Source organism: Gracilinanus agilis, chromosome 4 (assembly GCF_016433145.1).
Source record: "Gracilinanus agilis isolate LMUSP501 chromosome 4, AgileGrace, whole genome shotgun sequence".
Taxonomy (NCBI): Eukaryota; Metazoa; Chordata; class Mammalia; order Didelphimorphia; family Didelphidae; genus Gracilinanus; species Gracilinanus agilis.
The window spans coordinates 349,621,093-349,642,914 of record NC_058133.1 but is presented as its reverse complement, the minus strand read 5'-3'; the positions used below and the strand labels follow the sequence as shown (position 1 = coordinate 349,642,914).

At 34.9% G+C, this 21,822-nt stretch overlaps 1 protein-coding gene across 1 annotated transcript in view; it reads right to left on the bottom strand.

Moving 5' to 3' along the window:
• GRIK2 (glutamate ionotropic receptor kainate type subunit 2) overlaps positions 1 to 21,822 on the bottom strand; it is a 767,698-nt gene that overhangs the window by 422,474 nt on the left and 323,402 nt on the right. Inside the window, exon 6 of the mRNA XM_044676594.1 lies at positions 21,383 to 21,556. Coding sequence (XP_044532529.1) covers positions 21,383 to 21,556 — 174 coding nt within the window. The remainder of the gene's footprint in view (positions 1 to 21,382; positions 21,557 to 21,822) is intronic.

Here is a 21,822-nt window from a genome sequence, read left to right as displayed (position 1 = left end):
CAATGGAAGATTATTATGCTATTAAAAATGACAAGCTTGATGATTACAGAAAAACCTGGACTTATAAGAACTGATGAAAAGTGAAATGAGCAAAACCAGGAGAACATTTTATGCAATAACAGCAACATTGTATGATAAAGAATTTTAATAACTTTGCTATTCTCAGCAATACAGGGATCCAAAATAATCTCAAATGACTTAAGATAAAAAATGTCATCCACTTTCAGAGAAAGAGCTGATGAAGTCTGAATGCATATCAAAACATATATTTCATTTCTTTCTTCATTCTTTTTGTTAAGAGTTCTCTTCCATAAAATGGCTAATATGGAAAAATGTTTTACATAATTGCACTTGTAAATATATATATATGTATATATGTATATATATATACATATATATATATTAGAGTGCTTACCACAACAGGAGGGAAGGAGGAGAGGGAGAAAATCTAGAACTCAAAATTTAAAAGAAAAAAATATCCTTCTAGTCTTAAAAACTTCAAAATAACAGTATCATAGAACTTTTAAATTTATAAAAAGTAATCTGATTCAAACTGAAACTACATCTGCACAAAAGTATTCTCCAGAGCATAATCATTAAGTGGTCACCCATCTTTGACTCAAAAATATCTAGTGAGGTAGAAGCCACTAACTGTCATGGTCATCCAGTTAACAACAAGTAAATTCCTACTATGTGCTGTTGTGAGGAAGATTAGATTAGGTATTGATTAGGAAATACATAGCAGGAAGGAGCTGGAGCTGGGAATTCCAGGTTGGAATGAAGGAGGAGGAAGTGTGTCTGTGCCCTGAGTGAGGACTCCATTAGTGGTGGGCAAAAACTGTTGCCTGCCTGGGAGACCTCAGAGCAAAGGACACCCTGTTTCCTGTTTTCCCCTGGGATCCTGAGTGTGGCATCTAGCAAAAGGACAAATCTACAGAGCCAAGGGAGGAGGAGAAGTTTGAGAACTGGTGGAAAGTGCTTCAAGCAAAATCTTCTCTACTTGGTACCTGAGACAACCTAGCTCCTGGCATCCAGAGATCATCAGTGGATTGCAGTGAGAATCCCAAAGCCACAAAGCCCCAGCTGTGCTCAAGCCTGGCAGGTTCTAGGTTTGAGGCAGAAACCCAGAGACTCCATTTAAAGCTCCTTGGGCCCTGTTAGTTTATTTAGGTCACTTAGATTAGTGTAGTAGAATAAATCCTTCCCTGTCCCGGTGGGTTTTGTTATTAGGTGTTAAGGTTTTAGAGTAGTCATTCCTATCCCTCCTTTTGTTGTTCCTAATTAAACCCAGTTTCATCCTGTAACCTTGTCTGTTGAATTTAAGGCCTCTGGCCAGAGTGACAGTTGGCTGTTATTTTTCAGTTGGGAGTGACTTAGCTGTACAAGTCTTCAATATTCAGTTTTAGTCTCTCTTAAATCCCAGAGTGTGTTCCCACAAACCCCTTAGTTAATTTATAATATCCCTGGTGACCCCATTACCTTACTTATATTTCCTACAGTGCTAGGCACTGTGCTAAGTTTTGGAGATACAAAGAAAGGCAAAAACAAATCCCTGATCACAAAGAATTTACAGTCTATATATAATATATGAAAAAGATAAATATGAGCTACATTGGGCATAATCTAAGAATAAAAGCACAAGCATTGAGGGAAATGGAGGATCACACACCTTTCCTACTTTGGCCAGCTCTAATTATTGGATTTTTCCTTACACTGAGTCTAAATTTACCTCATTGAAACTTCTAGTCATTATTCCTTGTTTTTCCCTTTGGAACTAAATAGCACAACATCAGTTTCTCTTCCATGCAGAAGACCTCCCAATATTCCAAATGTCCTTTCCTCTTAAGTCTTTTTCCTCAAGGCTAAATATATTCTTATATGCCTTAAGTGATGCATTTAAATTGATTTTATTCATGGTATGGACTCAAATCAATCAGTTAACAAAAATTTATTAAATGTTTGCTATGTGCCAGGCAACACTTAATCAACAAACTATTGCAGAATTGTAAGTGACTAAAATACTATACACTGTTTCACAAACAAGGCCCTTCATCATTTAGGTCACCATTCTCCAAAACACTCTATAGATTATTGTTTTCCTTCCTAAAAATGTAGCACCCCAGGAACTGAATAACTAAATGCAATACTCCAAATATGGTTTAAAGAAGGAAGAGCACATTGCTCCTACTTCCTTCCTAGTCCTGGGCTCTCCCTCTTTGTTAATGCAATAAGAGTGTGTTAGTATTGTGGGCTGCAACATCACATTATTAATTCACATTGTTTGTCCAATTCTATTTTGATTCCTCTGTCTCTTTATCATCCCTAACCCAATTCAGTTAGTAATCAAGTAGCATCAATTCTGCCTTCATAATGTCACAAATCCCTCTTTCTCATTCCCCTCCATCCTGAATACTTCACTATTTTCTGGCCTCAATCTTTTTCCATTCTAATCCTCCATACAGACATCAAATTAATCCAACATTTCAATGTATTTCAGTGAATCTATGAGCCATTAGATTAACCTCCCTAAAACCACCATTTTGAACATATCATTTTCTTTAAAACCTTTCAAAGGCCCTTCATTATCTCCTTCTAGAATGGCCTCCTCCATTTAATCCTTTAAAAATCTAGCCAGTTCTAAAGCACCTCCTTAGACTATAGGAGAATAGGTTGAAAGAATGGAGAATAAATTAGCCTGGAGAAGATAAAAGTTTACAATTCAGAAACTGGCTTCCTTCAGATATTTGAAATGTTGCCTTGTATTTGAGACATCAGAATTGTTCTACTTTCCTCAAAGGGCAAAACAAGGAACAGTGATGCAAGCAGGCAAATTTTGGCTTGATATAAGGGGTATGTGGGGGTGAAAGGAGTTCTCATAGTTATAACCATCTAAAAGTAGAACTAGATGTCTTGAAAGATCTTCCAGGCTCCTTCTTACATGACCACATGCTGAGATACTGTAGAGAAGATTTCTATCTAAGGGTTGGCTGGATTTGGTGGCCCTTGACATCCTATTCAATTGAGATTCTGTGATTCTATAATTCCAATTGCTACCCAAAGCTCTCATTGATTACCTCCCCATAGCCCAAATTGTCCCTTTTCTTAATGTTTATAGTATTTGTTCTTTATACCACTTATATGGCAGTCACCATATGCCACTTTGTAGTATTTCTCATTTATGAGTGTCTTACCATGATTACAACATTATAAACTCTTGGAGTACCACAACTGGAGACTTCAATGTATCCCTCATAGAATTTTGTACATGTGTTCAACAAATAAATAATGAAAGAATGAAGAAAATGAATGAATCAATAGAGCATAAAATATTCTTATGGGAGACTGATTAGAAACTTTTTCATGAGCTTCATATATATATAGTTACTTAACCTTTCCATTCTGCTTTAATTTGGTTTTTCGTTATCAGAAGATGAATAAATGAAATATTTATAAAGTATTTTAGTTATGCTAATTAAAGATAAACATAAATTCTCTAGTTGAATAATAAAGCAAGAAAATTCTTCATAACTCTTAGGCAAACTTACCCTAAAAGTCATTATTTCCTTCCCCTTTAAACTTAATTCCTCTGATTAATCCATTTACATTTTTTTAAAAAAGATCTTTAAATAATATCCAAGAAGTCAACCCCTTTAAAAGCAGGATTTATCTGAAAATCTTTATGTTCTTCAGGCCAAAATATTATATAGTTTTAGATGAATTTCCAAACCATTAAACTACTTTGACAACAGTGTAATGACAATGATAATGACTTTCTGCTCTGAGATATTGATATTGGTCTCAAAGTTCTTATCCATCTCTTCACCTAATGCCATCCAGCCCAATAGAGGACAATTGTTCAACCATTGTTGAAATAAATAAGAAGGGAATGAAATATTTGGTGTAAGGGATTTAATTTTTCCATGGTCATATTCATTTGAGCACAAGGTCAAAAGAGTCTTTGAAATGTGCTCTAATTTACTAGAAGCAGTATTAGCACTTTATATTTAAATGACCCCAGATTTTCCCATCAACCTTATGTAGAATGGTAAAAGAATTAATTCAACTGTTTTCAATATCCAGCTTTCACTACCTAATCCTGAGCACTATTCAACTTTGAATTTCTAAAATTAATATTTTTAAAAATTTAACCCTTTTCATTGTCAGAGAAAAGAGATCATCTCAGGTTTGAGACGAATAAAAAGCCAAATTTAATTTACTAGTCATCAACTCTTTTTAAAAAGGAATGATTGTATACTTCCCTATGGATTTCAACCTCGAAGAGTTCTTCCTAACTCCAAGGCCAGCATTCTACCCACTGAGCCATCTAGCTGATCCTGGAAAGATATTTTCAATTCCTAAATACTTTGAAGATAACATATTTTTGTATTTTGTTCATATATCCCACATTGTCTAGCATAATCATATACATAAGAGGTTTCTTTGTATTAACATTTCAGGATCCATTGCTACAGATTAAAATGTTTCTCTGTATTAGGATCCAGAATTCATCCATAAGCCCTCAGGGGAGGGGAAAGTTCACTATTTTCTCTATTTCCTCTGTTTCCCACTCTTCTTCAAATATATCTCTGACTTCACTCTCCACCCTTTACACTCCTGCCCTTATGGTTGACTTGCCTATATTTAAACCCTTGAATTCCTTGCCCACATGTCTTTTCACCTTAACAATTTGCAAAACATAAACTCAGGGTTATACTCACTATCTACTGAATACTACTATAGAAAATCAGTCAACAGTGTAGTATCAGCTATAAATTTATATTACATAAATATGAATAGGATTCTTACTGCTACCAATCATTTTATTCTTTCTTGACTCTATCAAACTCATCACAGTTATCTCAAACTTTTTTCCTACAGTTTCCTAACACCTAGCCCATGTTGGCACACCCATGGCACACATGCACCCTTCCCCCTGCTCCATATATGCCTGAGGACATTTCTCATATAACCCGACCCTCTGCCCAGCAGCCCAATGGTGGAGCTTCCTTCCTCCCCTGTTTATGATAGGAGGGGGTTGGGGCTCACATGTGGTGGGAGGGTTGCCATTTGGGCACTCATTCTTTAAGGACTTTAAAAGATTCTCCATCACTGACCTAGGTGCTTGTGTTTCACTTCACCTAAAAAAAAAAAAAATTGAAGCCACCACAACTATTTCCTCCTCCCTGACTTTACCCACCAAAAGCCCTCTCTACCAGTGCTTTTTTGTTGTTGTTGTTCTAGCTTTAGGAATAAGTTTTGCTTAAGATCATGAGAAACAGATCATTCCCTTTGCTTTTCCACTTTACCTAGAAAACTTTAAGTATATATAGATATTCTTACCATTATAATACAACAGTGGGGTGAATATAATTGTCTGGAAACTAGAGAGAACCTGAGAAAGGAATTTTCTCCTCTTTCTACTGAAGATAGTACAACACTATTCCTCATGAATTGGAAGAGGGAAAAAAAAGAAGAAAAAAAGAAAATAACATAAATGTGACAAATTGCAATTTATGAAATCTCAATTATGAATTGATGATGCATGCCATCGAAATTCCATTTTATACCGTGTTCCCAATATTTCACAATATATTCTAGAATTTTTTTAAGCACAATTGCTCTGAAACTAAGCGCGAGACAACAAAAACTACAATTTATTTTTTGGCAAACAGATTCAAGGGCAGAGCCTTTAGATTTTGACAGAGATCCTGAGTCCTACAGCAAACTATTCTATAATAAATTATGTTGTACAACTATGTTAAGGATACTTAAAAATAGCTAATATTTAATGAAATAATATTCTCAAACTATGCGTATTACATCCTGAGTTCATACAATGATCCTAATTAATGCCCTTAAATGTAGCAGTAAACAAAACAAATATCTTTTGTTATAAAACAAGGAGTAACACTTGATACAGGATTTACAGTGGCATCTCAAAGCAATGCAAGACAAATTTCAAACTAAAGGAAAGCCAACCAAAAGTACTTCCTACATAGCTCTTCTATATAGCAAACATGGTGGGGGTAGCGGGAAAAGGCTAAAATATCTTCCTAAATATAGGATAAAGTAGAGCTAATGTGGAGAAAGAGCTGATTTCTAAGATAATTGCCACCCACTCTTTGAGCCCATCCTCCCCCTAAAATAGAGTAGCTAGCTTAACTATTCAGCATGCATTACTTCAAACTCAAAATAAATACCCAAACAATGCATCCAAAGTATCCAAAGGCAAATGTATATTCCTTTAAGATAGAATTAGTCATTAACCCCACATTGGTAAGGCCCTCTGATTTCACATAGCTTCTATACATTGATTTGAACTACCTATGAAACAATAAGAAAGTCATTTAAACTTTCTGAACTTCAATTGTTTCATCTGTAAAATAAGTAAATAAAAATGAAATATTAATACCCATTAATACACCAATTCATTTGAGTTGTTCTGTAGATAAAACTTTCTTAAAGTATTCTATGAATATGAATTTTCACTGCTATTATGCAAAACAACTTCTCCTATAATGTAGCTCAGTAAGAGATATTTCATTATAGAATATCTCTAACAGTAAGCTTGTCCTTAAATTGGACCAAAAACTCCCCCTTTACCTTTAATTTCTACTTATAGGTGACAGATCTGCCTTTGAGCCATAGAAAAGTCTTATCCTTATCCCATATAAGAAAACTTAAAACATTCCAGGATTATTCTTATTCTCTCCTGTCTTCACTTTTCAGAATTCAAAAGCCCAAGTTTTTGTACCTAATCTCAAATAAAATGATCTTGAATGTCACCACCACCCTCAACCTTGTTGACTTTAATATAAGCAGTCCAGCTTGACCATATTCTTTTTTAAATGTGGCAAATGGAAATTAAAACCACATAAAGTCAGTTTGTAAGACCTTTCTACAAATTGAAAGCATTATCTTTGCCATAAGTTCTCATAATTATGATAATTTAATCTACCTCATTATTGTTCTTTAAAATTCCATTGGTTGGGATTTTTATTGTTAAAGTGTAGTGATGTAAGTGCATTTTTAAGATGACTACATAAAACACATTACATAGTATTTCAGTGATTGACAAGGTAAATTTTATATGCAATTAAAATTATCTTTACTGTGTATATATCAATGTACATAAAACAGGAAAGAAGCTTCTCTGTAGTTATATTTCAAAGATTCACATCATAGACACAAGCCCGAGATAAAGCATTGAACTGTCAAGTTATGAATGTACAGGATTTATGAATAGGACTCACATGCTCTGGCCCTTTATCAAACACAAAATTTAATACAATATTTATCATTTTCCCCAGATCTCTTGGAATCTGGAGATTTAGGTATGAATCTCATCTTCAGTGTTCATAATCTATATGACTATGGGCAAGTCACTTAACATAAAGGTCACTTTCCTTATTTATAAAATGAAGATAATTCCTTTCAGTATCTACTTCATTGGATTCTTATGCAGAAAACATTATTTACTTATGCTATTTATCTGTGAATTGCTATGATTATTTCTTAGTGAGCGTACACAGAAAGCATATACAGAGAACGTGTTTAGGGGGAATTCAAGTATTAATTGGCCATCCAAAAGTAATAGTTTGCATCTGGCAAGATAGGTATTGGTCCCTCTTGACAATGAATATGGGAATAGAACAAAGTTAAATTTAATTGGTGAATAATATTGCACCAAAATTACTGGCTGGATAGCTGAAAGTATTGAAACAGTTTATTCTCAATCTACTGCGTATTTTATGACTTTAAACTGGGGTTAAGCTTTGCCTGTGCTTGAATTGTATGTTCAAATACAGTAATTCTTAAACTTTTTGATCTTAAGAGACCTTTATACTCTAAGAAATTATTGAGGACCCAAAAGAGCTTTTGTTTATGTGGGTCATAGGTATCAACATTACTATATTAGAAAATAAAAGTGATAAAATTTTTAAATATTTATTATTTCATTAAAATAATAATAACAAATCCAATATATGTTAACATATTTTTACGAAAAATATTTTTCCAAAAGAAGAATTAGTAAGAAGAGTGACATTGTTTTACATATTTTCGCAAATCTTTGTCTTGTATGCTTAACAGAAAATGTCTAGATCCTCAAAGCTGCTCTCCATTTAGGCTATTGTTATGTATAGTTTTGGTTGAAATATTCAAAGAAAATCCAGCCTCACATACAGTTGTAGCTGGACAAGGGAGAAATATTTTAATAGGCAAATATCTTATTCTTGAAAATAGTTCTAACTTTATAGATCTAACCCCTGACTGGGGCTTAAGAACTTCCTGGGATCCACAGCCTCCACTTTGAGAACCACTATTCTAGTATATCTGTTCATATATAGACCTAGGACACCCAAATAACAACTATAATGGTACAGGATAAATGAAGGCCTAAAGTCAGAACATACATTCATCAGATTCCCAATTGATATCACAAGATGATAATATAAAAGAAAATAGACAAATTAGTAAGATTTCTCAGTCAATTTCAAAGAAATAAATTTAACAGAGATTCCATTACCACTTCAACTATGAGAAAACTGGAATTTCTTATTATTTGTATCTTTAAGACTTCAATAGTATTGTGATCTCATTGATATAATAAAGTATCAGTTCTGACAAGGTGAAGTGCAATCCATCTGTACTTTCTCATTTAATGTAAAGACTTTCATATATCCTCCTCATTGATCCTTCCATTCATCCATCAATGTACTGAAGGTCCTCCTCTAGGTATTTTTACATTTTTGGGTACCAGTGGAGGATGGAGGTTAGTACCCTATGATCTTCACATATGACCAGTCCAGCTTGATAATATTCCTTATACCATGGTCTGAGTGCAGGTTATCATTAGCAGTTTGCTATGTTATAAAGAAATAAGCAAAACATTGATAATGGGGAGGAATAACAGGGATAAAGGGTGATGGCTGAGTTAAGGGAATGAATAGGCAATTTTGGTATAGGGAGGAGTAAAGGGGTTAGGTGAGTAATGAAGGGATAGCTGATTTAAGGAATGAATGGGAGTATATAGGAAGGGCTGCTCTAACAGGCTAATCACAGAGGGCTAGAGACAGAGGGTACTAGAAGGAAATAGGCTGGGTTCTTCAGGTAGAAAAAGTATCTCTATAATACCAAAGGAATTGGGCCAGTCAAAAATGTTTAGATCTGGCTGGGGGTTTCTCTTGTTGATTTCTAAAGTCCCTTGAGGGAAAAGTCAAAAGGCTCCTCCCTGCCAGTGAAACTGATGTCTGCAGGAAGTCTTGGCTGGGTACTTCCTGCCCAAGATGGATGCCTAGGTTTCCCTCAAGAAAATAAAAGGAAAGTAATTCTTCCCTCTTCAGCCTTTGCCTTAATATTCAATACAATGATTCACCAGAGGCTTTGTGTAGATAACAAAGGGGATTTATTGATGACAGGGAAAAAGCAGAGGGAAAGAGGGTTTCAGGGTTTTGTAACTTTTGCTAGGGAGAAAGCTGGTGCTGGGGAAAGGGTCACAGGAGAGGGTCAAAATGAGAGAGACTAGTTCTCCCAGTCAGCAGGGCTTCACTGCCCTGAAGTAAAGTATTTATCAGATCACTAAATAAGGGAGTGGCTTGATTTAAAGATGTCCTACTTGCCTACAGAAGCTAACCCACAAAGTCCAACCACCAAAACCACCCTTCCTCCCAGGGCCCAAAGGGAAATTCAAGGAAATAGTAGGGATGTAAATGGAGAGATCAGGGAAAGGTCCAGAGAAATCAGGCTAGGTCCAAATGTCCCAAAGACAATCCACAGGCCAATGCCGAAGCCAAAAGGCAAAAGCCAAATCCAAAAAGTAAAAGCCCCTCAGTTGGAACTTCAGCACTATTTATAGCCTCAGACTCCAACTGCCTTTCTGAGCATTCTAAAACCCCTAATTGCCGGGGTTGCTTACAGTTGAATTTGCAAAAGCAAAAGGCTTCTGCTAGCAACCCTGCATTATAGCTATAGTCTTATTGTACCCCATGTGTCTCTCCTTTCCCCTTTATGATCCATATCCCTTTTGCCCCCTTTAAATTTCAACAAATAAAAGTACTTTATTTTAATACTAATTATTAATAGTTGATAAAAATGAGAGAATAATATAACTGAGGAAAGGAAAACATGAAATATATTCTATGAAAGACTTTATATGGAAGTTTAAATTCATAACTATAATCCCATGACATTTCTTAGCAAACTGATTTGAATTTAGCAAATGAAGCAATGCTTATCAAATACATACCAAAAGACACAAAACATTCAAAGGTTTATTTATCCCTTTTACAGCTGCATTCTAATATCTTATTTTAAAACCCTGCAGAGTTATTTTGATGGTGTAAAGTGATAAAAAGTTTAATTTGGCAATTTTCTTTGAAAATATTTTAATGTTGACCTGAAATATATAGCATTAACTATTGAAACAATGTGTGATTGTACCTGTCATATCATCTACTACTTAGAAGAAATTACTTCTTAAATAAGAAAAGGTAAATTAAAGCTGATGACTAAAGTCTAACAATTAAAGGGAAATTTTAAAAGAAAAATTTTACATTAATGAAGCAATGGAGCCTTTTAGGTTATCCTTGTTTCTCCTGAACTGTACTCTAGTACAGTATAGTGCAATATAGCACAGAATATACCACAGTTAACAGGAACAATATAATAGTGTAAATAATAATAATGATGATGGCAGTTTCAGAATTCATATTAAATGCAATGACAATACTTCATCCCTTAGGATCATGTACCTCTTCTTAGTAGAGAAGGTGGTAGATTATAGATATGGAATGTTGCATATGAGTAGATGAAAACATCAATCAAGAGACATTTGCTAAGCATTTACTATGTGCCTAGCATTGTGATGGCTGCTGGGGATACCAAGACAAAGCTAAACTGGGAAGAAAGCACATGTAGGCATGTACAAAAAAATGCATAGTAGATATATGGTAACCTCTAAGGGGAAAGCTTGTGGTAGGGGTCATGAGTCTAAGCAGAATATCAGTGTATGGGAGAAAGTTCCTATGATAACAACAGTGACAACAAAATAATAGCAGTAACAGCATTTGTATAGCACTTTAAGGTTTGAAAAGTGTTCCAGAAATTTTAATTCATTTTGTCCTCACAACAACCTTTGGAAGCAAAGTGCTATTAGTGCCACCTCCTTAGAGATAAAGAAACTGAAGTGATAAGAGGTTAAGTGACTGGTTTAGGATCACATAGCTAGTAAGTATCAGAGATTGGATTTGAGTTCAGGTTTTCCTGACTCCAGGTTCAGCACTTTATCTACTGAAAATGGGTGATAGATATAGTTTCTCTGTTTTGTTTAACTCTTTTCCTTTGTTACAAGGGTAGGGTGGCTGAAGATAAAGAATAAGAGTAAGAAGAGTAGTATTGGAAAGTAACAGGGCAAAATACAAAAGACATAAGTGAAATATTTTTTAAAAGATGAAAAAAATTCAGAGAACCATAATATGATACACATTCAATCCTCAGGAATATGCCTTTAATCAGATATACAAATAGAAGTTGTATACGTGTGTATATAGTAGGTTTTGTTTTTAAAAGGCTTCATTTTGTTCTTATTGTTCAGTCATTTCCGTTGAATCTGAACCTCATTTGGGGTTTTCTTGGTAAAAATAGAGAATGGTTTATCATTTTATTCTCCACCTCATTTTATAGATAAGAAAATTGAGACAAACAGGGTTAAATGACACACCAAAGGTCAGCCAGATAGTAAGCATCTGAAGGCAGATTTGAACTCACTGGCACTCTACCCATAGCACCACCTAGCTCCCTTTTACCCAGTGAAAATTTTTATGTACATTTTCTGTCACCTGTATTTATACTATAAATCTGACAAACTATATATTCCATAAGAGATAAAGAACCCTGGACAAAATCATATGTTTTTATGAAATGTTGCAGTTGCACAACTCTACTTTAAAGAGTTTAAGCTTTACATCTCTGATCTCCAGGGGTTTTGATGATTCAAGTTGCAGAAAAAAGTTATGAAGGGATTGAAGTGAGGGAGCATGGGAAGAAAAATAAAAGATTACTGAAATTTGAGGAGAAACTTTTGAAACATGGAATCAAATGAAGGTATCCCAATAAGAGAAGTGGCTAACAACCAAAGATGAACCTGCATTCTTTTGGAATCAAGGTGCGATCAAGCTTTGGAACAGATAGAGTCACTTATTTCTGATCTCATTCGATTCTGGTTTCACTTGTTTGATTAACTTTCTCATGGTATTTCGAAGTAAAAAAATATACTTCCCTTCAATTACCTTTGTGAACTTAAAAAGAAATGTTTACTTTGGATCCATTTGTAGCAAAACCTTATACTGGCTCCTTTTTTTTTTAGCTGAATCTATTTATCCATGCTCAAGGAATATAGGTAAAACCAATTAAGAGAAACAAATCACAGTGGAAAACTAGACTTCTACAGTCCCAGCAGCAAACAAAAGTAGGTAGGATCTGCAGTTGGTTTAATGTTTCCATCTTGAATTAATTTTCTGAGGATAGGGTTTTTATTAGTTGCATGGGATCATTAATGGACCCTTCCTACCTTAATTAACTCCCCTGCTATGGCTAAACATGAAACAATTGATCATTTAACTTTAAAAATTAATAAAGAATGAAAGAAATTTTAAAATGTTTTGGCAGAATACTTGTAATATACAAAGAATGGTTACCAGGAAGGAGGGATCATAAAGAAGTTAAAGATTCATCTCTAAAGAAACAATTTACCAATCTTAGTTAAGGTAGCTGATAAATTTGCATTCTTTTTTTGATTCAAAGTTTTTTATCTTTTGACTTTAGTCACAACAAAAAAGAACTTTGAGGCATATGAAAAGACCACTTTCAATGGGAATTACTCTATCCTCCCTGCAGGCCTCTTTTCCCAAGTCCTCCTCCCTTTTCCCTATTGCCTTAGGCTAGTTTAGACTAGGGTTGTTGTTTTTTTTGTTGTTGTTGTTGTTGCTGTTGTTGTTGTTTTCTTTCCCCCAGAAAGGCAAGGAAGCTCTCCCTTGAACTTGTTTGACCCAGGAGATTAAAGTTCAAGGTCTTTTCTTTGAAACAATTACTTGGTCACTTCCAGGCTTGACTTGGCTTCCTGGTCCCCTAAGGGCATAAAAAGGAACTCTTATGCAAGTAAGGGACCCTGCAGATTCAGTAGATATGTCAAGACCAGAAGGGTCACACACCCTGAGCTGCTAACTGGACATGTTCTTATATGAAGATGTAGCACTGCTATGGTGCCTTCTTTGAATATCCTTTTTATGCCAGAATCAAGAAAATCTACTTTGGTTGACTGTTCAATGACCCAGTAGTACCTCATTTCCTGAATGTAAACTAACAATCAGGCCTGACAATTTTCCCCTTTTTAACACAGATACTAGAGATCAGTCCAATTAAAAATTCCAAATGGTCAAGTCCCAACAGAAGCAGATGAACAGAAAGGTTCATCTCCTGAATACTTCGAGGACCAGTGATTTCACTGTTAGGGATAGTCTTTCCTCTGATGCTTATTAAAACCCCTCTTCTAATTAGTAGATCTTCCAGAGGTATGATCAAAAAATTCATCACCATGCAGAAAGCCTCCCCAAATTTAGACTGATGTTCACAAAACAGAAACACAGTTTGGCTCCAGGTTCATTTTCAAAGCTTTTTTTTTCCAGCTTGGTAGGACCTGCTAGAGCCTTAGTCCATTGGTATAACTTTCAAAAACCCAGCATGATCTCCTTACCATGATAAAATATCAAAGGAGAGCTTCAATGGTAGTGTATAATGGGATCCAAATTAAATATTTAATGATAGTATCATTTCACGAGATTTTATAAACAGTGTACTACTTTTAGTCACTTGTGTATAGGGCTGATTCTATTTCCTCTTGCTTAATAAAATTAGTTGGCTGAGTGGCTAGGGTGCTGGGGCCTGGAGTTAGGAAAGCCCTACTTCAAATATATCCTCAGACACTTACTGACTGTGTGACTCTGGGCAAGTCATTTAACCCTTGTTTGTCTTGGAGGCAGCAAGGTGGCTTGAGTTCGAATTGACCCTTAGGCACTTTCTAGCTATGTGACCCTTGGCAAATCAAAGAAGAAAATGGCAAACTACCATCTTTGCCAAGAATACTCCACAGTCAGTACTGGTGTGCTGTGGACCATAGACTCATGAATTATTATTGAAATTATTGAAATAAAATGAAAGTTTACATATGTAGAGGGGTTATTTGCATTTGAATTATGTCATGTCACTTGTTAATAACTATGTCCTGAATAATTAAAACAATTTCATATTTTTTAATTTAAGTTTTGTACTGATATTGATGCTATTTTTTCTTTATTCAAACATATTTTATTTTTCCAATTATATGTAACAATAATTTTCAATATATGTTTTCAAAAATTATAAGATCCAAATGAGATGGTGAGCAATTTGATCTGGGTTATACATGTATTATCATGCAAAACATACTTCCATATTGGTAATTGTGGTAAGAGAATACCTATGTAAAACCAAATAAAGCCATAAATAAACTAATGTGAAAAATATGTTTTGATCTGCATCCCATAGCATTCTTTTTCATAAGCTCTTCAGAAGTGTCCTGAATCACTACATTACTGAGAGTAGCTAAGTCTTTCACAGTTGATCATTGCACAATATTGTTCTTACTGTGTACAATGTTTTTCCAGTTGTGTCACTTAAAATCACTTGGAACTACATTTCCTGGGATCCCTAATGGGTTTCCGGTTTGGGATGATGTATTCAAGGTGAGGGACTGTTTGAAATTAGAGGGAAGTGACTTGGAACTTCCTCTTTAGTTACCTGAGCTCGAGGAGAGAGGAAGGGAAATGGCTGAGGTGAAGTTGGAATAGGTTTCTTACAGGCGCGTGGTCAGTTTATCTCTATCAACATGGCTTTTATTAAAATACTATTTTCCCTTTTGATCTCGGCCCTCATCATTTTTAATCATAACACAGTTCTGCTTATTTCACTCTGCTGGTGCTATTTTTTTTAAACTTTTACCTTCTGTGTGAGTATCAGTTATAAGACAGAAGAGCAGCAAGGAGCAGGTGACTGAGGTTAAGTGACTTATCCAGGATCACGCAGCTAGGACATATCTGAGGCCACATTTGAACCAAGGTCCCCTCAATTCCAGGCCTGGGACTCTATCCACTCTACTACCTAGCTGCCCTGAAAGTAATCATAGTTTTAACCAACTATGAAGGCATTTTATTTTACACTAGAAGGACTGTCTGGTATAGTAGAAAACATACTGGATGTTAAGTCAGAGGACCTAGACATAAATCCTGGCTCTGTTGCCTAATATCCATGTACTTAGGACAAGAAATTTAATTTCCCTGGGCCTGGGTTTCTTATCTGTAAAATAAGTTTGTAATCTCTATAGATTAGTCTAATCCCTTTATTTTCACATGAGGAAACTGAAGTACAGAAGTGGATGAGTGGTTTGCCCAAGGTCAGACAAGCTAGAAGCTGCAGGGCTAGGATTTGAATCCAAATCCTCCAATTCCAAATCTACTTCTTTTTCTACCTTAAAATGTTGCTTCCTAATATAACAAATAACCTCTATAATCCTTTCAATGACAAATTCCATGACCTCTAAAGTTGCTTCAAACTTTAAATCGTATAATTTTACTCAGATTTTTAAATGAATACTGTCAACCTATCTACATTTTGCAACCCAAATTAAAAATTTTAGTGTAACATGGTTTGAATAAATTGAGAAAAGAGGCAGTGTGGTAAAGCAGACAGAAAGTTGGCCTTGAAGCTAGAAAGACCTGGGTTCAGAGGTACTGCCTGTGATATACACAGGGTTCCATCACTTTTAGGAAGTCATGCTCTCTGTGCCCAAGACTCTGAAGCCTTTAAGTTGCAGAGCAGGTTCAGATCCACGTTGGAGGAGGGAGTTTCTTTCTTGAGAATTACCTATATCACTGAAATAGCAGGTCTGGTCACTGCATTTAGAAACAGAAAGGGATGCAGATTTGGAAATAGAGGATTTGGAATCAAATCCCAGCTCTGCCTCTTCTAGCTCGCCTGACCTTGGGCAAGCCATTCACTCACCTCAGGACTTCAGTTTCCTCATGTGAAATTGAGGGGGATGGACTAATTGCAGACTGATGTCCCTTCCAGTTCTCAAATGTTGTGGTTATGTAATTAATGTGATTAGAAGACCTCTAATTATTGCAATTAATGTGATTAGAAGATTCTCTTCATATGTGACAATCAAGCTATGATTTGCAGGAAAAGGCAATAACAAAATAGGTTACAAATTTTAATTAATTAATTAAATTAATAAATTAAAATTTAGATAATTGAACATAAAATGGCTATTAGATGACAAGCTATTTCATAGTATTCTTTATCTCCATAAGAAAAAACTGGTTGTTGGGTAAATGATCATCCTTGGAGTTAACTGAAGAGTTCATCAAAAATTCTCAAATGAATTTAATTTGTTGTTGTATATGACAAGAAGTTGTTATTAATATATGTTTGTATGTGAACTGTCAAGAAATCAGATTCATTCAATAATATATTATTCTCTTTAACTTATCTCTTAAAGATATGTACTTCTCTAAGATATAAGGTAAAGGTGTCACCCTTAATGATCTCTCTCCTTATATAGTGACTTACGTATTTACTGATATGTCAGTTTCAGACACCAGGAGCTTTGCCGAAAATCTGATTTCTTTGTAACAGTGAAAAAAACATATCATCATTGAAGATCTTAGATATTGAAAGATAGGATAGAAATACTGTTATTTTATTAGGACATAATTCTCTGTTGCTTTGATCTCTACTAGTGAAAATATAGTACTACTCAGAGCAGGTGAGAATCTTTTACCAATAAGCATCCCTAAAAAAGAAACTGTGAAATATAGGCGAGAATAATTCCATTCATCCAGGTAGATATTTTCCATATCTTCATTAGTGGTCTGGTGTCTATTTCCATGGTCTACTCTTATATTCTACTTTGCAATCATGGCATGCTACTCTGATGTAATCCTATAAGTGGACACTCATTAAATTTTTTTCCACACATAATTTTCTGAGTAAATGTAATATTTAATGAAATTAATGGAAAGGTAGTAGATAGGATAGCTAGGTCTTTCTCTGATTTACCCAGTTTTTTTTTTTTGCTTTTTGATGAACCTGGGCTAGATCATATCTAGGAAAATGTAATAATGTTCTCAATGAACGTGGCACCCCCAATCATTCACAGCCATAAAAACGTGTTTCTTTTAATACAAATAATCTTTTGATAATATTATATGGCTATGACACATGGAACACTATGACCCTGAAAGAAATAGGATTACAAAAACAAAAACAAAAAAAAACAAAAACAAGAAGCAAATGGACGATAGGTTGAGGTAGCAGGGGACAGGAGAAAGTACAACGGATTTGGAGTCAGTGGGTTTAGGCTTAAATCCCATGACTAATCCTCACTACCTGTGGGACACTGAGCAAGTCATTTAGCCTCTTTAAGTCTCTGTTTCCTCATCTGTGAAATAAAGATATCAGACTAGATAGTGTCTGTCCTGTTTAGCGCCAGATCTAGGATCCTATGACTAAGTATCACAAGTTTCAAAACACAGAATAGGTTTTATTTTTTATTAAACAGTAAAGACTCACATTTGAGACTATGCCCAGGCCTCTCCTATGGTGAACCTCTCTTTCTGCTCCCTTCTGACTCCCTTCAGGCACTTGTACAGCATAGTTCAGGGTGGTCGTGAGAGTAGGGGGCCCTGAGGATTCATTGGAGGGCCAAGACCCTTTTCCCTCTTTCCATTTGGCCTCTGCATCACTTCACCCCACCTCCATGGAACCCATATAGCACTTTTAATGGATAATAACACCCTTTGGCAGATCCCATAAAGGAATAAGGACCCCAGATTTATTCTTGGGTATTGGGGCTCTGTGCTTTCTTGATGTTTTAATGGTCTTTCCTTCATGGATTTCCCCATTCAGTGATCTAGAATAGACCCTTCTTATCACTATTTAGCTAACTTTCCCTGATGCTACATCAATGTACTATCTTTGTGTTTAGTCATTTCGGTCATGTCTGATTCTTTGTGAACCCCTTTTAGGGTTTTCTTGGCAACAAGACCAGACTGGTTTGCCATTTCCTTTTCCATCCCATTTTTCAGATGTGGAAACTGAGGCAAACAGATTTAAGTGATTTGCCCAGGATCTGTCTAAGGTCAGATCTGAATTCAAGTGAGTCAAAACTCCAGGCTGGGTGGGCACTGTATCTACTTCGCCACCTAGCCACCCTTCATTCCTGGCAGGCATCATGTATCTATCTGGCTTTGGGCACTACCCACTGCTTCCAGACAGTGTTTTTTGCCACTCTCAGTGTCCTCAAGTTTAGCTTTGTGGTTTCCCTGTGTTTCCTTCTCCTTCCCAGGGGACAGTACCACTTTCAAGCAGCTGGATCATGAAGGGATTACCACAAAATAGTATGACATCTCTTTCATGATACCAATATCAGAATGCTTCTAATGTTATAAAATTTTTCGTCCCTTTCTCACCCAAGGTCTAAATATTTCAGGCATCTTTAAAACCTATTTTTCACAGCCTACAAAAGAAATAACTCCTCTGGTAACAATAGAAACTTTTCCTAGACATCGAGTATCTATTTTCTGCTTTGGATTGGCTCAGAGTGAGTCCATACCCATTTACCTCTTCCTTCCCCCACTGGCTAGGCAGTGTACCTCCTACCCACATTAGATTCTCCCACTGAATTTTAGGCAGTTTGTTGACAGCAATCCAGTTCCCATTCCGTTTGTCTATTCTTCCCACCTTCCTCTACAGCAGGCCATGCAAATTAGCTTAGTATTGTTTGAGAAAACCCTGGAAAAGGTCAACCCAGCCCAAGGAAATGGCAAAGATTCATGTCCCTGTTACAAATATATACTGTATTATAAAAGAGTAGAGCAACCAAAAACAGTGATTATCAACTGTGGGGGCATGAGAGAAATCAATATGATGCTGTCTTTTCTTATATATTTCCTCTCTCCAATAAATCATCCATAAATCTAGAATAGTACACTAATGGGAAGTGATTAATCTAGACTAGGAAGCCTACTATAGCCAAGGAAGAAAAATTCCACAGCTCTTACATTGAACAAATGCCTCCTATATACTAGGCTTTGTACCCCTCCCTTATATTCTTAAATACAACATTCCAACTCAATATAAATATCAAAATAACCAATATAAGCAAACCTTTTTTTTAAGTCCTCCTTCTTTAGACTCCCTTAAATTTGGATAAAACACTTCTTTCTACCTTTGCCTATGTTTACATTGCATATGTAACCTAGTAATAAGTAGATCCATATTTTCTAGATTGATATGAAAAGTACCTAGCATAATTCCATATTTATTGTCATTTAATAAATATCATTTATTGATCTGTTGAAAGTACACATTAATCCTTACATTACTAGATTGTAGTTTTATTTAGATATGAGGTAATGTGCAAATCTTAGACCATAAATCTTGTGAAGTAGTTACTATGGCTTAATAACTGGCTTTTCTCCAAATATTAAAACAATGTCACACCTACAGCATATTCAAGATGTCTCTAATGACACTTTTTTCTTAACCTCACAATAGAATAGTATAGATGAGAATAGCTTTGAATTCTATATTAATTATGTAGATACAAAGAAAAGTATGTTAAACATATAGGAGTTCTATGAATTTATTTGTGTAATATCTTCTTTTTCCTCATATATGGAAATTCTTGTTTCATTGGGTTTGTAAACACATGAAATAATAAAAATTCTATATTGTAATCATAGGATATCATCAACAATAATATTTAAATTGAGTGGGTTAAAGAGTTAGAAGGAAGATTGTTCAATTTTTAAAATTTTACTTTCCTCTTAACAATACTGCATTAAGTTCCCAAAAGAAGGTTTACCCACAAGGTTTCTGCCAAAGAACAAAATGCTTTGTGATGGTAATTTTCCAGATTATACTATATTTTAAATTTGATTACACTGTTCTTTTTTCATTATGATAATGATCACTTCAGGATTAAGGATGAAAATACAAATGAATGGATTGTTAAAATAACTGGCATATTTTAATTAAAACTAGTTTTTTTAATTTTGTTAGCTTTTCTCCTAAGACTTAAGTTAAAATTAAAATAGCTTTCCTAGTAAATCATGTCATAATATACAAAGACCAAAAACTCCTTTTGTGATATTTCTAAAAATAACCGAATTTGAACCCATGGAGATAATATTTACTTTCAAAATATGCTACAATTTCAGAAAGTCATTTTTCCAATTTAAAACTCTAAGAAACCATAAACATTTGAGTGCCATAGTCTTAAAAAGGCAAATGTCCAAAACATGTGTGTGCATGCCTGTATGCATGTGTGTTTGTGTGTAGGTGTGTGAATGTGTGTGTGTTTAGGATTTATCATTGTGAGCATTAAGAAGGATAAAAATGTATTCATCTTTGAACAGTACCAATGTCATGCTTTCGAGTTTACTGATTGGATAGAACCCAAGAGTTCAAACAGATGCAACTCTCTCTGGTGGAATATACCAAGTGCTCTTAAAGGTTTTTTTGCAATTTTTTTCTGCTTCTAATGTATACATGGTCATCTCCTGAAAAATGTAACTGATTGAATTCTGATACCTTTCAATTATAATTTCTAGTTTTGGAGGTTTTTTTTTTATATTATCCAATCTGATTTAATTCATTATTAATATTCTCTAGTTCCTGTGTTAATTAAACACAATAATGATACTGATTCTTAGCTTCTGGATTATTTTTAAATGAGTATACAGGTCATTTATGCTTTGTTTCTACCATGTAGACATAGAATTTTTCAAGTTTATTAGTACAAAGGTCTTTGCAATTAGACTGCATAATATGCCTCCTAAATCTAGACTAAGATTGTACTTGAGTTCAAGAAAATCAGACACTATTAGTTTCAAGTGAATATTAAAGAGTATGTTGAAAGTCTGGGAATTGGGTTATGAAATACAAATCATCTATCAGAAACCAGAGTTATAAGAGGTATCATTTAAAGGCTGGAACGTTTTCTTCACTGCATTTTTTTTTCTAGGCATGCAACATTGAATTCTTTTTAATAGAGGGCCTGTATACATGGTAGCATTCCATTAATATGTGTAAAGCCCTTTTAGGCACTTGGATAAAAACCTACACGAATGTAAAAATAGTTATAGACAAGACCGTATTCACTAGTAATCATTTTAACATCATGCTTATGATATAGGCCAAATTAACATCCCCGTCCTAAAGGTTTCAGAATACATTTAGTACTACACAGAAACACACAAACTAAACTGTAAATGGGTATTCATACCGTCATAAATCCATCCAGCAAACCTGAATCGGGCTTAGGAGGTGCCTGCAGTCTTTCCATTGACCATTTTTCAATAATGGATGAAACTTGACTATTTTCAGTATTTAAGATTCTGAACCCTGTCATGTTAACACCACTGTATCGGTAGGGTTCGACATCAAGAGCAAAGAGGTCCTGAGAGAGAAAAAAAAAGATTGGTATATTGTTATTTTAAATAAAGATTCTTAACTAATCTGTACTATTAACCAAAATTCAACTATTTGTGTTTTTCTCAATAAAGAAACACTGAAAATTTACAGAGATGGTAGACAAAGAAAAGCATATGATATGAAGGCATCCTACACCTCTGAACATCTGGAGATCCATTCACATCTGCCCCAAAGCATAGGTCTAAAGAAAATTTTCCAAAGAGCTATATTTAAATGGACAGACAGATACAC